Source organism: Pygoscelis adeliae, unplaced genomic scaffold (genome assembly GCF_000699105.1).
Source record: "Pygoscelis adeliae isolate BGI_AS28 unplaced genomic scaffold, ASM69910v1 Scaffold56, whole genome shotgun sequence".
Taxonomy (NCBI): domain Eukaryota; kingdom Metazoa; phylum Chordata; class Aves; order Sphenisciformes; family Spheniscidae; genus Pygoscelis; species Pygoscelis adeliae.
This window is the reverse complement of record NW_008824944.1, coordinates 1,147,035-1,163,764: the sequence shown is the minus strand read 5'-3', so window position 1 is coordinate 1,163,764 and position 16,730 is coordinate 1,147,035. Positions and strand designations below refer to the sequence as shown.

At 38.1% G+C, this 16,730-nt stretch overlaps 1 protein-coding gene across 1 annotated transcript in view; it reads left to right on the top strand.

Annotated features, from left to right (window-relative positions):
• The window catches only part of GPC6 (glypican 6), a 561,851-nt gene that overhangs the window by 190,577 nt on the left and 354,544 nt on the right, over positions 1 to 16,730 (top strand). The window contains exon 3 of the mRNA XM_009325570.1: positions 1,720 to 2,111. Within this exon, the coding sequence (XP_009323845.1) occupies positions 1,720 to 2,111 (392 nt within the window). The remainder of the gene's footprint in view (positions 1 to 1,719; positions 2,112 to 16,730) is intronic.

The window sequence follows — 16,730 nt, the reverse complement described above, 5'->3', positions numbered from 1 at the left end:
CATATTCTTTTCCAGATGGAATTTATTCCATATGAAGAGCTGTGGTTTTAATGACAGTTTAGACATTGATACATTTATTAGAATATATTTTCCCTTTAATAAATGCTTTGATGTAGCGAGTATGTTCTCAATGTTCTGTGTATACATTTCATGATAACCCCTTTGCAGTTATATGGGAGATCAAAGACTGCAGCTCTACACAATTTCTGCCAAAAAGAGGCAGCTCTTTTCTTACTGAGTCCTTGTAGACTGTCCACAGTGTTTGGTGGATTCTTTTTTCAGCTGATCACAGTTGCAAATCCTCAAATTCAGTGTAGATTTTTTCTTACATAGTCTTAATTGCTATCCTGTCTTTAGCATTGCAGTGGTTCTGCATTTTTATGAGTCACTGTAGCCACAGCAAGGCCCTATGTTAAAAGAGTATTCACATTAAAGCATTAGCCAAGACTGTGAGAAGTCAGCATGTCCCTGCAGTTAGCACACGCAGATGTGTCTATGGGCAATGACCACATATTTAGAATCTGGTATCCTAGAGTTGGCTGCGTGATGACTCCTGCGTCAGTGCAAATCATTTAATCGCAGCAAATATACGTGTTTTGCCAAAGGCGTTGCCATCTCTGCCTTACTGTCTGCAATGTCCCATTTACAGGCCACATCAGTCATTGAAATCTTTTCCAGAGGAGATTTAAGAAGGTTGACAAACGGACCCTGGAGGAAGATGGGGTCTTCTAAAAAGCAGAGGAAGCTATGCCTGCTTTTGTCAGATGTGTTTAAAGAACTATTGTACATGCTCAGGGAGTTTCTTGGGAAAACCTAAGCATCACATGGCAGTTAAAGGATCTTAACAGAAGAGATGATTACATATTTCCAGTGTACCCCCTGGACTCGGTTTCCAGTAAGAATAAATTCCACAAGCCAAAATTCAGAAATATGTTATGGTTTGGGCCTCAGTAGATAAAAGGGACAGAAGCAGTAAAGTCTGACATACTTTCAAAAAAATGTAAGGTCTGCTGTTCCAAAACCAACAACTAACACACACTGGAATTAGTAGGCTGGCTGTGACATGACTGGTGGAGGGTTCCAGTACTGTTCTTCAGTAGAGTAGCAAATTACTGAAAATACTAATATTTTCTTAATATTACCTAGACACGTAATAATTTTAAGAGGAATTCTGCTCATTTTCACTCAGGTCTCTTTCAAGTTCTCTTCAAGAATATTGCAAATAAGTTTTCAGATTTATTTCCATTGTGTTCTTCTACATTGTAAGAACTTCAGCAAAGTGGAATTTAGCATCACCTAGCTATTCTAAAATCATTACATTTTCAGTTAAATCATCATATTAATGACTTTATGTTTAGCATAGAAAATTTAGTATACTGGCTATGGAGGATATTGCAAGGGATGGGGATTTCTATGTTCAAATAGTACTTGAAAAAGAAGTGGAACTACCCTCACTGAAGTTCTTTTAAATGGGTTTTTCATGTTTGGTGTTATAGGTTCTACATCTTTCTACCTTGTTGGGGAATTCAGGTTATACTCTATTTTTCTTTACCTCTGAATAAAGCTATTTCCTATCCAAATAAATGAATTTCACTAGTAAAGCACTGCCGTAACAACACATTAGGACAAGCTTTACTAATGCTAACACAGGAGTGCAATCAGAAAACCCTTGGTGCCTTACTAATATATCCAGTTAACACCTGCTTGTTTTCCCTGCAGAGTTTTTCCGAGAACTTCTGGAGAACGCGGAAAGATCCTTAAACGACATGTTTGTCCGGACGTACGGCATGCTGTACATGCAGAACTCGGAGGTGTTCCAAGACCTCTTCACAGAGCTGAAGCGGTATTACACAGGAGGCAACGTGAACTTGGAGGAAATGCTGAATGACTTCTGGGCTCGGCTGCTGGAACGGATGTTCCAGCTCATAAACCCCCAGTACCATTTCACTGAGGACTACTTGGAGTGTGTAAGCAAGTATACGGACCAGCTGAAGCCGTTTGGAGATGTACCCAGGAAGCTGAAGGTTCAAGTGACTAGAGCGTTCATTGCTGCACGGACCTTTGTTCAGGGGCTGACAGTAGGCAGAGAGGTTGCAAACAGAGTATCCAAGGTAATCTAAAATCAGGGGGTTTTAAGCTTGAATTTGTTTCAAATTTGCTAGACAATTGAAATCTGATTGTGTGCTTTCTTTTAATACGGGGGGGTGTTTGGTTGGTTGTTTTTTATGTCTACTGATATACCCATCCTAAGTTTATAAATGGGGGCAACAGTTGTTTTTAATTCCTTCTGGAGATATCAAGGCAATACTGCCTGGAAAGCATTTCTCTGTGCTTAGGACACAATGAAATATCAATATACATCAATATTATAGCTTGGTAGTGATTGTCATTAGTAGTTCAAAACCGGCTACATATATCAAAGATTATGATTATGATCAGAATTAAATGTTTCAAGCAAATTTATGCTGCTGTTCATTAGGGCAGTACAGCCCTCACAGCATTCATTCATCATGCAACTGGGTGATGGATTTTGTTAGAAATTTCTAGTCATGTTTTTGATGAGAAAATAGACAAATAGTGACACCCCTGGAGCTTGAGCTTTCCCAAAGGATGGTTTGACTCACATTTATTTTAGTTTTAATTATTTATCTATGCAAATATTTAGGACAATTACAATCCTTGAGGGCTTCACATAACTAAAGCTATGTAAGAAAAAAACACACACAAAAATAACCCATCTGGGTACCAGAAATGTGCCTGAATGACTTTCTCTTACACGGTGTTTCAAACTCAGATTTATTTTTCTGAATTGCTGTTCCAACTAGATACTTGCTCTGTGATCTGGCTATTTCACAGTCCTAGTCTGTACTGTATTTGGACCTTAACTACGTTCTGAATTCTGAAGTGCTCTAGTGAGATCCACTATGAAATGCCCAGATACTCACCTCTGGACAATAAGTGCATGCATGATTTTGATGCTTGCCCCTTGCAATGCTTTCCTGCATTTACAACCCTAAGCCATTCCTCTTCATCAAGAGGACTGGCTCTCTTGCTTCGTTTAAATCACAGCCAGAAGGTGAGGTAGAGCTGATATATTGTATAGTAGACTGCAATTCAAGAGCTCCACAGGATGAGGCTTCTAAACTTTTCTTATCCTGTATGATGTGGTATTTTGCAATTACAAATCCAGAAGCCATGAAGCTGGAGAGGTAATCAACAAGTGAGAGTCTGATTTTATGCCTAGGAGACTGCATGGGAGGAAAGGGTCGTTTTGCACTTAAAAGTTGGTGAATGAAATACATGATCCTGGTTACCCAGCTAAACCCAAGGTCTCTTCCTCCCAAGTACCTTCCTGGGCTACAGGGTTGCCTTCCCTTTTTTTCTGGTGCTGTCAATTCTTGCAGTCCTTTCTGAACAGTGGCAGGGCATTGGCATGAAATCCCAGCCCACCTAGTCTAGCTGGGGAGAAATATGGCTGTTTATCCTCTGAGTGTGCAGAATGCAAATATCTGCAACCCCAGATTTCCTCTGAAGAGCAGTGATGTCCCCGTGGGTCAGGTTTTAAGTGAAAATGCTGAGCTCTGATGTCACTGTTGTCAGTAGGCATTAGGTCTTGCTGCATCAACTGGATCAGACTGTAGGGAGTAAGCTATGTAATTCATGTAATAGATGTGTAATTTGTGAATCCCAGATTAAGGTATGAATTCTCTGCTGAGATGTCACTTTCCCTGTGTATGTACATGACTGTACAGAATGTGCAGGTGTCTCCCCTCTTGCATACCTGGGAAATGTTTTCATCTCACCTGCTGGGTTTTAGGCACATAAAACCTTTCAAGAGTAGGGCTTATCACAAGATCGCTAACTGATCCTGTGATCCTATAATGAGAACTACTAGCTCTGTAATCATAAAGTGAGCCTTTTTGTAGTGTCACTTGAAAATGATAACAATAGCTCAATAATGCTTCTGTTTTTTTTTCTTTTAACATGAAAGCAACACTTTAAAATCTCTAAAAGTGCTTGGTGGTTGGTGCAAGATACAGTACAGGTTCTTCACTTTATATATACATAATCAGTGATACTCTGTTAGACTGCATCTAGAATACTGCATTCAGTTTTGGGCCCTGCCCATAGAAGAAAGACATTGACAAACTGAGACGAGTTTAGTGGAGGCCACCAGCATAGTCAGGACTGGAGTACTTGCCCTGTGAGGAGAGGCTGTGGGACTGGGGCTTGTTCAGCCTGGAGAAGAGGCGACTTCAGGGGCACCTAGCAGCAACTCCTGGTGCCTGTAGGGAGGTCATCAAAGAGATGCAGCAAAGCTCATCACAGTGGGGCATGGTGGGGTATGACGGGCATGAGTTGAAACAAGGACAAGTTCATACTGGATATAAGGAGAAACTTCACCATGAGGATGCTCAAGCAGTGGATCAGTTGCCCAGAGAGCCTGCACAGGCTCCATCCACGGAGGTCCTGATTGTACAAAGCCCTTTAAGATGACCAGGTCACGCTTGTCTGAGTTCTTTGAGAAGCAGGTTGGACTGGAGATCTTCTGAGTGTGCTTCCAACTCTAATTATCCAATGATCCTATTAAAAGATTAATGAAATGAACATTTTTACTTAAATGTGGAATACGCTTTGATTGCAAGACTGATTTTGGTATTAAAATCTCAGTGGCTATATTCATACCCATAGCAAATGGTAAACGATTGCTGGTTTTAGGGACCTTGTGTCATATGCAGCCTGATGAGGCAGATGTGAAGAACCCCAAGTGACACCAAATGTTCAAGATTAATAAATATCTTGTGGAAAGGCTGTGACTACTCCTAGATTGAAGCTTTTGTGATCATATCATAACTGTGGATTTTTATGCTGGTCTATCTGCTGTAGAAAATGACAAATCCTTTTCTTTAAACATCATTTTAAAAGACTGCAACCATTCCTTAGAGTTAGCACATAACTTTGCAACCAAAAAAGAGGCAGGTAAATATTTTTTGTTGTTGTTTTGGAAGTCATCCAGATTCAGCACGGATTTCATTTTCATTGTACTCTAATACTGAGAGATTCTGTGATAAGAATGCCACATCTGGGTAAGCCAAGAGAAATGAAAAAAAGAGAAAATGAAAAGGAGAACTGTTGCTGTTCTTTTACAGAAATCTTTGTCCATTGTCTGCACTGGCTGGGAACAAGGGGGGATCTCCTAGCTGCAACATCACAAGCTAGAAAGATTTTTTGCTGTCTATTTTTGTATCCATTATCTCACTGAACTGCCACTGTCAAAGGCCACTCACATAGAAAAAAGTTGAACCTACACATTAAACACCACGAGAAAGAGATTTATTAATGAGAAAGTTGGTAACAACATCTCCTTTGGGCCTTAATTTACTTTCTCAGCTTCTTCTGGCCCATTTCTGTAAAGGAGTTGGTGAGTCACACACTCAGAAGAATTTGTTCCCTATCTAATGTCAGGGATGCATCCTTTCTGAAGATTTCTCTTCAGAGAGGGTGTAATGTTGGTACTGACTGAAAATGATGTAGTCAGTGTATTCCTTGCAAAAGAGCTATACTCTCCTCTTTTTCCAATGAAGTACGCATCCAAGCACACTCAAAATAGGCAACACATATTGCAAATATTTTCCTTTTACAATAGTATTTTGCTATTTGCTTATGTCAGTGAGATTATAATTTATATAAGAAGTCCCATTTAGATAAATGGGGAGGGAGGGCAGTTAGGACATGTCTTTTTTTGTAATTTTTTCTAACATTATATTTCAATAGTAAGCAGACACAGTTGGTTCCACCTATCTGAAGTTGTGCAGTTTTAATTGAATAGTGTTTTCATAATCTCAGTCCAATTGCACTTTTTACTTTTCAGAGATTTTAAAACCTTTTTATTTCTCATACTAATGCATTAAAAATTTGTCAGTCTATGTTTGCTAAAGGCTTGTTAAATCTCCACTCAATGCAGTGTATTTCCACTGGCTTGAGTAGACTTCAGCTCACTAAATTCTATGTAAGCTTTGTAAAGCTGCGTATGCATATAAACAAAATGTAATTACAGTATTTGTAAAGTGAGAAAAAAGAAAACTATTTATGCATTAATATAAGAATCATAGCATCCTAGAATATCTCAAGTTGGAAGGGACCCATAAGGATCATCCAGTCCAACTCCCTGCTCCTCGCAGAACTACCTAAAACTAAACCATGTGACTAAAAGCATCATCCAGACACTCCTTGAACTCTGACAGGCTTGGTGCCGTGACCACTTCCCTGGGGAGCCTGTTCCAGTGACCGACCACCCTCTCAGTGAAGAACCTTTTCCTAATGTCCAATCCGAACTTCCCCTGACGCATCTTCAATATATAATATTCAACATATAACATAAGAACTGCCATTTTGGGCACACCAAAGGTCTGTTCAGTTGATTTTTGCCTCAATGCCCAGTAAAGGTCAGTACAGGAGCAGAGCTTCTCACCTTGTATACTTTCTTAAGCTATAGCTAGTAGATGTTTATGGACTTTCTGAGCTACAGGCTCAGAAATAATTGGTAAAATTTTCTACGACCTCTTTTTCTACTAATTTGTCAGATCATAAAAACCTGTAGAATAGGCTTTTCTGCTTTGTTACCATTTAGTAGAAGAAAATGTGCTATTCTTTTCTTTTCCCCCATAAAAATATAGAATATTCGAATGTCAATGTTTTTAAATGTACTTTGTTTTTCTCAAAATTTTCCTGGAGAAAAAAAAAACAAAACCCCCAAAACTTCCTGACCAGCTGTGATCTAGTATTTAATGTTAAACTGAAGAAACTACTGAAAATATTTCTGAAGTTGCTGCCAGCTGTGATTTCCAATAATGTGATAGAAAAGACGTATGCATATTTTTCATGCTCATCTTTTGCTGTGTCTGAGCTCTGGATACTTTACAAGTAAATAATGTTAAGTTATTCTTTCTGACTCTAAACAAAACATTCCCAGTGATCATAATACTCTCTTTGAACTGTCACTTAGTGGTGGAAAATGTAAGCAGAAAAAAAATGGGGAGGATAAAGCAATTAAAATTAAAAAAAGGGAGGGTCTTTATGATTTTCCAGGAGCTTATGATTCCTGAAATACTTCTTCCAAATATATTCATAACTGAATTACAACAATTATAAAGCTTGTTGCACTGGAGAATTCTTTTCATTAAATAAGGGAGAGTTCTGGACCAAACACAGCATGTAGAAAATAGAACTCATTCCCAAGAAAAGATTAAGACTGAAACTAAGCGTATTTCAAAAGATAGTGTAAATCCCTAACTGGATGCAAATTTGCCAAAAACCCATACTAGTTGTACAGGCAGTACTGTTTCCCTAACAGGGTGTTATCCGATCAGGATAACATTCCACCCAAAGAACATTTTTCCTGGAAGCGTTTTCTTTCGATATACTTTTCATTAAAAGCTGTAGAGATCAGGAGGAAAAAAGCGCACAATTTTTATGTTTCATGAGCATGACTTCTCAAGCCTGGCTTGTGTCGATGTCATGTTTTAACCTGGGTAAGTTCACACTGAGAACACATGAGCTTAGTAGAAAAAAAACAAATAATGAAGTATGACTGGTCAGTCCTATCCAAAAGTACAGTCGCTAGCCAGCTGTCATTATCCCACTGCTGCTCGGAGCTCTAATTTAATCCCTGGCAGACAGTTACATCTTCATTGGCTCTTGCACTGAACCTGGCTCACGAGGAACAGCAAGGGAGTGCAGGGTACTCCTATTTGCATAGATCTGGGGTTTTAGTTATTGTTTGCTAGTTTTGTTTTTCTCTAAGTTTGCCTGTTTTGTGGTTTGTTTGTTTTCTGAATTTGACCACTTTCTTCCCATTATATACTGGGATAAGGACAAGAAGAATTGTTCTTAGTTTGACTTTCCCTTTCATACTTGCAAATTCATGCTACCAGCAACAAAAGTAGTTTTTATACTAGGAGTAAAGTGAAGCTTAGCTCGGGGGCATCATTAGGAGCAGTTAGTGATTTTGTTAGTGGCATAAACATTAAAGATTTGTGACCCAGCCACTAAGAACTTATTTCATTAATGCATTTAAATATTAATTATCATTTATTGCAAAATAAAAAAGGCTGTTACAATACTTTTCTCACTGTGTGGCATAGGCACGTGTCTCCCTTTCTTTAAACCAATTAAAACCATTCTTCCCCTGAATATTATTAAATTATGTTAATCTCAGACTTCTTATTAGGAACCTGGTGATATATGGGCAAAGTGAAACAAATTCAGTAATACAACCATAAGGTTAAACCCAAGATTAGTAGTGAAAAGCAGTCTCTAGTAATTGCCCGTGATTACTTCTACTCACAGAATGCCAGGCCACTGCTTTTCTAATACGCTGAATCAATATTCTTACAAACTGCTTTTCATGGTTTATAAATAAACATTCGACAGTTTGTGAGAGCTATAAATAAAGGTCAATATTGAATGTCACACTGATTCAGAATGTAATTATTGCAGGGAGAGGGGGGGAAATATGACATGCTGATAAGTCAGGAAATTAAAAGCCAAAGCGAATAGTACTTTAATGCTAGAAAATGTGATTTGCGGGGTGTGACAGATAAAAAGCTACGTGTCCTGTATATTTTAACTTCATTGGCTGAAGAGATTTGGCTTGTTAAAGTCACAGAGGGAAAGGAGATCTAAAAAGAACCACAGTTTTCACTAAACTTTAATCCTTAGTTCAAATTGTTAGTTTAGGAACAGCCCAGCTGAGCAAGCATAGCTTTTATGATTGCTTCTGTGCCTATTGTTTTAAGGCTTTTTCAGTCATTTGTTCTTTGACTTTTAATTGAATTAATATATCTTTCCAAGAACTGGATCATACCATGTCATGAATGGGCCACGTTCTTTTTTCCTCTTCCTGTCCCTTGGTGTTCCTCAGGCAGGGAGTCCAGGGATTATCCAGCCAGGGGGGGTTCAGGGCTCAGAGATGTCTGTGGCAGAGAAGCAAGAGTGAATGGTATCTACACTGGAGCACTTTGTGGCAAGTATCCTTTGAATTGAGGTTCTCCAGCTATGCAGGAAATCTTTCCTCCTTTCTTGGAAAGAAAAGGGGCATAAACCGATCTGGTTAATTTGCAGACATTTCAGGGGAAAATAAGCCAGATGCCTTCCAGATGTCCCAGACTAACTGCAGGTGCACTGATCTATTTTCTACTTTGTGTGCATTGGAACATCAGATATCCCAGAAGAGCAGCTCAGGAGAAAAGCCCCAAAATGAAACAGCAACTCCAACAAAATGAAAACGGAGGTAGGAGGTCTGCAAAAGCTGCGTGCAATGTCCTATCTATTAGAGTTGTCAGATATAATTCAGCCTGGTCTCTCCATTTCTTGGGTCCTTAAATTTCATTCAGCTAGCTTTGTATTGACCTTAATAACCCGAGTTTAACTGAGTCATACTGCTCAGTAAGACATTCAGTCTTGCTCAGTATCCCTTAAGTAGGTCTACCAACCTGCTTTATTCCTGCTATGTACTACTTCACATCTCAAAATTTGCAGTAGTCCTGTCTTCCTGGATTCTTTGTATCACTCATGAGCAAAGATCTTCTGATGACAGTGCTTTTGCTCAGTTTGTGGGTTTTTTTAAATGCCTATGGCACAGAAAATACCCTTTAGTTCAGCTTTACATGAAACTTTTACCTATATATTAAGAACCAAAATGTGTATTTTAGTTTAACAATATCATTAAACACTGTCATGACACATTAGAAAAATAATTATTCAAATCAAGGTTATCTTTAGGATTGCCAAAAAGCACATTTTACACACAATCCTTCAAAGTTTTCATACCAGTTTTATTTCCCACCTATAAAAGGTGTTGATATGGCACCTACAGAAGCTATGTAAAAAGAAAATGTAGAACTTTTTCAGAGGAATTCCTAGAACAAAGCATGAGTCTTAATGCATGTCATGATACACAGCCAAGTCATGATAAAAATAATGGTAAAGAAGCAAAGCTTACCTAGAAGCTTGCTGACCCTGCTAGATTTAGACCTTCTCTGTAATTAATCTTACAGCAGGTTTTACATTTTTGCTGTTTTAGCACAGGAGAGTAAAAGAAAATTCAGGAGAATCAAATGGAAATAGGAAAGAGATTAAAAAGTCTGAAGGTTAAGCAATGCGAGGAGATCTATATCATCTTGCAACATGCTGACTTTTTAGAACGACTCTTTTTACAGATTGTCTTCATCCTGTTTCGAAGGCAGCCTGTGGAAGCACTGTTTTCCAATCACAATTTGATAAAAGCAATTCATTTTATTTCTCATGTGAGCCAGAAGCACAAAAAATAATAGGTTCTTCTGTCTTCAGGTTTCTACAGAAAACATTAGTCAAGGAAATACCTGATTTACCTAAAACTCATCAGGAATACTAACTGGAATGTAAATGCATAAGTACTTAAGTGTTAGAGTCAACAAAGTCATCAGCAACACATTGAAAATGTCAAATTTCTTTGAGACTTCACAGTAATGAAGTCTTAAATCAAGTATGTGGATCTAAGTTCAATTCTCAGTTATTCAGAGGTCAGTGACAGTTGGCTTCATTGTCTATTTAAGTCTTGCATCTCAAAATATATCTCAAACAAAAGAAAGTTGGTATGGATATAGGAATACAAAATGAAGCATTTCATTGTCAGGAAAACAACAGTTCTGGTCATCAGTAAAATTTTAAACTTGTCCCCATCCTCCAGTGTCTGCTTCTTATGGGAGTTTTTTATGCCACAAGCTTGCCAAGTTTTTTCCATAAACTTTTCTGAAGAGAAAATGTCACTTTTGTTCAGTCCACATGTCTATCATTGCTCTTTCTTCTTCTTCTCCTCCTTTCCTCCTTCTCCTTGTTTCTTTTTCAGAGCCCTTAGGAAGAATTCATTTCTTGAGTAAAAACTAAATGTACCAGACAGAATGGTGGAAAAGTAGAGCTTTGTATAAGGTTAGGAGGATTTAGTTGACCTCAGCTACACACATCTGTCACCATTATGTGGCCAAAAGCAGAAAGTAAGTGTATAGAGAGAGGATTTAATACAGGAGATGCCCGCTTGTCCTTCATAACAGTTTGCCATCCTTTGGCAGCTGGCGTACAAGGCTTTGCCTTTCCCCAACACCTCAGCGCAGTTTTAGCCCGCGAACAACTTCCCCATTCTTGAAAATTGTTTTGCTTTTAAAACTGTCAGAGATGTTTTGATGTTCAGGTCTGTCCTGGTACTGTGCAAGTTTGACTTCTGGTCTTTGGTTTCAGAAGGTTTATCAATTTTGCATGAATGCACCACTGGAGAAATTACTGGATTTATTCAGGAAGCATGTACAGACTCCCTGCTTCACTCCCACTTATGTGATTTTCAGTATTGCCAAGCAACAGAATTGCATCTATGCTTACCTTTTGTTCTTTTCATCCCATGATTCTTTCATTCATGTCCATATGTTGGCATTATCCATGGATCCAAAAGCGAGTGTGTATAAGGCAATATCTGGCAAGCTGACAAAGCTAAGCAGGACTAGTATACTTAATTCGCATTTCCTGAGTAAGTGCTCTGCATGCCGAGTTGTTATGCCAAAGCATCAGCGGTTCTCTCCACAACAGGAAACACTGACCTAATAGTTCTATTTCAAATGGAGGTTTTATGCATCCAGTTGGTAGAGGGAAGCCTGAGCCGCCAAAGGTATGGATCTGAATTTCACAAAAGTAGCCTTCGGTGTTTAAGTACAAGAAAGAGAGAAATTATAAACTGCATTCTTCTCTTCAGCAATTTACTGGCTCAACAGTACCGCCACTCACTGTGATGTTATGGCACACTGTGGCGGCTGTTATGAAACCCATTTTTCAGACATGACCCAAAACAAGTGAATGCATATGGATCTAAGCACTCAGTCTTCTCTCTCTGGGGAATGGAATAATTGACCAACTTTGGTCTGTGGCATCTAAGCTGTATGAACTTAAACCAGCTCAGGCCTAGGAGCCATGGAAACATATAAGGAAAAGCTTCTCAGCTCAAGGACCATCTTCTTTTAGCTCTATGGTCTTCAGTGTTGATGGAACAGGGAATTAGGTTGGAACAAGTCTGACCTAATTCTCACCCATATAGATGTGGCCATCTATGCCTAACTCTCTGCTTTCACCATGCCAGAAACCAAAACTGTATTACATGACAACCTCCTCCTCGTGAATTCCACACCCAACACTGGTAGTCTTTTGCTATGTTTGCAATTTTCCCTATCAGATTGCTATGTTCTTTTCAGATCCAGCCACAACACCTTTTATACTTGCCTATTTCCCAGTGGAAGAGGGAACAGTTAGAGGCATTTATGCATCTAATTTCTTCAGGCTAAATCTGTTGTTTTGGTGGTGGTGGTTTTACCTGATTATATTAAATTAGAGTGCCAGTCAATTAACTGTTTATTTGAAATAATAATTTAATTCTGTACACTACTGTGCAAAGGATAGCCTGAACAAAAAAAATCAGTTTTCTTCAAATCTGAGTGCTAGTTTTGAATTTACACTGAAATTTTCTTTGGATAAGCGGTGGCTATTTTAACAGTTAGTTTTAAATCCAGCACAAAGACAGCTCAAGGTGCACTGTGTCCTTTAGTCCTGGAGATATTAAGGTAAACTTCAAGGGAGTAACCTGTTACCACATAGAGTATAGGAAGACGGAACCGAAAGATGTTCAGAAAGCTCCTGGCAACCTATCCAACCTGGCAAACTATCCATGATGCATAAGATGTAGTTTTGTAGGAAAGATAAGCACCTGTGAAACTGTCATCATCACACATCTGTTTGTAAAGAACAGTGCACATCTGCTTTTCAAGAAAAACATATAGAAACCAAACCACAGGACAAACTGCTGTCAGAAATTTCCACGCTGATCCTCAAAACTGAAGTGGTTTTGGGAGCCTTCAGGATGTTTCCTGGCCATAAGTATGAGATTAAAGAAATCTCTTAATTCGACACAATTTTTTTATTGTTACATAGTTCATTGTATGAAGCGTTCAGCATTTAAAAGTAAGACAGAATGTACCAACTGGAAACGAATGCAATTCAGCTTTTCACTTAAATCAGAGTTAAAAATTTGGGTGAAGAATGTTTGCAGATTAATTTATGCTCTGGAGTCTCCAAAGCTAACAGAGGAAGCTGGCTGCCAATCTCTACTACCATACTGTTATTTTTTCTTCCATTTTATTTTACAGTCTTCTATGTATAGTTACAGGAATATAAAAAAAAGTGTCAAGAATGTAAAAAAATAATTTATACAATAAAGTTTATTTAAAAAAAAAGGGGGGGGTGGGAGCAGGAGAGGTAAATGTTAAACCCCAAATGGCGCAACTGTCTTATTTTTACCCTGACCCCAAAGAAAGCATCCTATGGCCATATCTTATTTTCAATCTGATTCCTCAAATCTGCTTCTGAGAGAAATATCTTCCAGACTTAGCCTCATACTGGAGTACTGTGAATGTACATACATCCGTACAGTGCGTATTTTTATATGTAAAGGTCGATTCTCTGTTTAAGATTCAGTCTGTGCCTCCCTCTCCTTCCTCCCACTTTCCCTCCTGAATCAGTAAAAAGTACCTTAGCCATTGACTTCAATCTGAACTTGATTAGGGTCTGATTGTTCGGATCTGTATAAAATCAGGTAGAAAACAAAGTTTATTAAGGCAAAGGCCTTTACAGGGAGTCTGAAGAAGTTACTGATGGAAACTTATTGCTGAGGAAATTTGGGTGGAATAACAGGTTTTCAGTCAAGAAATGACCATTTAAAGGCATAAGAACAGCACTACGAGTTAACGTAGGTAAAATGTTTATAGACTAGCAGTATATGCAGTTAAATTCACATAAAATCATCATCAGTGAAATTTCATCCATGTGATTTAGTTTAAACAGATTGTAAAAGTTTAATACATTTCTGAAGCATATAACATTACCTGCCACCAGAGACGTGTTCCAAACTGAGGAGCACAGTGTTTGCAGTTCCTAAGGGCATTTCCTGTGCCCTGTGGCAATTAATTACAAATAGAAAAGCAGAAGAGATTACATACATGAAGAAGAACATGAACAAAATTCACTTCTCCAGCTGGCTTGTAAATTGTTGCTCACTCTAGTGAGTGAACTGGCTGCCAGGGTTTGTTTGCTACCTAAGGGTTGGTACAGGCACAACATGCATACAAAGCACTGAAACTGGGGTATCTATGAAAATGGATTGAGATTCATCATCTGTTTAATCATCTGATGGATGATCAATTCATCCATCAATTATTTATTTGTAAGAAAGTTTTTCCTCTATGAGTTAAAATGTTCTGTAAGCCATTTTTTGAACAATAGCTGTAGAGTGACAACACAAAACACTATTCAGAAGAGGTGTTGGAAGAGAAAGCTCTGCTAGAGACTGAACTTTTTAAAGTTTTGAACATTTCTCTTTTATCATCCCATCTGCAGAGATTCAGTGCTACAAGGACGTTCCCTTAGGCAATATCAATACAGTGTGGAGGTTTATGAGCCAAGATACACATCAAAAAGAATTTTAATAAGCCTTGACAGATATATTGCATTAATAGTGCTGATGTAGTGAGGTAGGACCTACGCAGTGGGGTGTGTAAAGCACTAAGGTATTCTTACTGCTGGCTGAGATATGATATAGAACAGACCATCACTTGGTGGAAGAAAGAAATGTGTTAACTAAATGTATTGAATTATTTTCTTTTTTCATCACCAAAATTCTTTTCCTGGTGACTGTGTATTGCTCCTTAGTAGGAGGACTAAGTACCTATCAAGGAAAGATTAGATCTCCATAAAGTGAATGAGCTTACTGCTTAATCAAGTGATGATCCATTTCAACACCTTTTTCTCTTGTCCTGTCTTCACGTTTGTGCATGCGAGTGCGCACACACACACAGATTCACGGAGTGCCATGTTGGCAACTAAAGTAGTGGGAGAACTCATCATGTTATATGAGAGCTGAATTGGACTATCTTCTTTTGCACAGATTAATGGTTGTTGAGGTCCACTGACCTGTGTTTATGCTCAAATATATTTCAGCATACAAGTAGAAAGAGACAACTAGAGTATGTATATGCATATGGGCACACAATCTAACTGCAGGTAATAGCATACAAATTTTGCTATTTGAGCTTGTAATGACTATGTGTTGTTACCATCCGATGGATATTTATTGCACTACGTGAAATGTTGACATGTATGTACATAGATCACAGAAAGCACTCTTTGTTTGGTCCAGTATCTTTGAAGGCAATCAATACAGAGGAAAACATTCAGTCAACAAGTACAGAAAATTACTTTAGTTTTTCTGTACCATATAGATTTAACTTTTGTAGCTTTAGTTTTGTTTTTTTGGGTCAAAACTGAAGCAATGCTGCGCATCACATTTTCTTGCTCATTTTTATCAGAGTAAGAACTCAAGTCTACTATGCTGTCAAGTTGACATCTTTTACAAACAGTAAGAATAAACAAATGCATTCTAATGGAGCCATTTTTCACTATTATGCTTTAACCTACATGTATTTGCAGCATGATCCAAAAAGCTTCAGAAGTAAAATGTTTCCTAAATGCTCTAAGATACTCAAATATAATGCCATGTTTAATGTGAAAGTGGCAAATGGACAGGCGTGAGAAGAAGAATGGAAGTTTTGGCAGATGAGAATGCTTAGAAATGTGTTTATTAGCAAGAAAAGTTAAGGGCTTATAGTGCAGAGAATATTAAATGAGTTGAGAAGTTGCTAAGAAGCAGAATGCTTGATGTGGAAAAAGTAGAGGAAAGGTGGTTTTGGAAGCTAAGATCAAGAGTGATATTTAATAACAAGAAATTTATATTGCCTAGGATAGGCACTTATCTGAGGTAACAAAGTTAAAAATAGAGTGACCTGATGCTGTTTCAACAATCCCTGGAGAAAAATAGGCACCTCTAGGGGGAATTCACATCTTGTGCAGGTTGATTCATGTTCTAGAGCTGACAGTCTCTCTCCAGCGAAGGAGAGGGAACAGAGAGAACCACTAGTGGCCATTGAATGCATGGACCAGCCTATGACTAGTCCAAGGTAAAACTGCCTGATAATGTGGACATCCCACGAACTTAATGAAACTTCCTCTACCGCCAAAGATGGGAATTACCTAAGGTGTTCTTGCCAACATTTGTAATAAAAGTCTTACATTCTTTTCTTTCCTTTTTGCTCAACTGCAGAAAACACACCTGTGCATTTTGCCTGTAATATTTAATTTTTTTTAAATGAACTTCTAGTTCACATTTTTAAATGACTCTTTAAGTTGATATTTATTTATCATGGTTATGATTTCTTTAGGGTTATGATTTCAATAGTGATGATGCACTCCTTAAGAGCCCAGAAGGTTACTTTTTGCCTCCCACATAGATCTATAGCAGTTATTTCTTACCCCAAAAAAAAAAAAACTATTAAACTCACAATTATAGTTTCTTGCATAACCTGTATTCATCCAAGTTTACAATATCTCAGTGATCAGAAGCTAATCTTGCAGATGATGGATAAAGATTAAAATAAGACAGAATCAACCTTAATTTCCTTTATATGTAAAATGTGGTGCTTCATAATTCATTTTCCTGAAGTCAGACTATAAAAAGTGGGACTGCTGTTGAATTGAAATGGAAAATGTCCTCTTTAATCTGTTGCTCCAGGTGTATGTAGATTATGCATTATTAGATTAAGGAAACC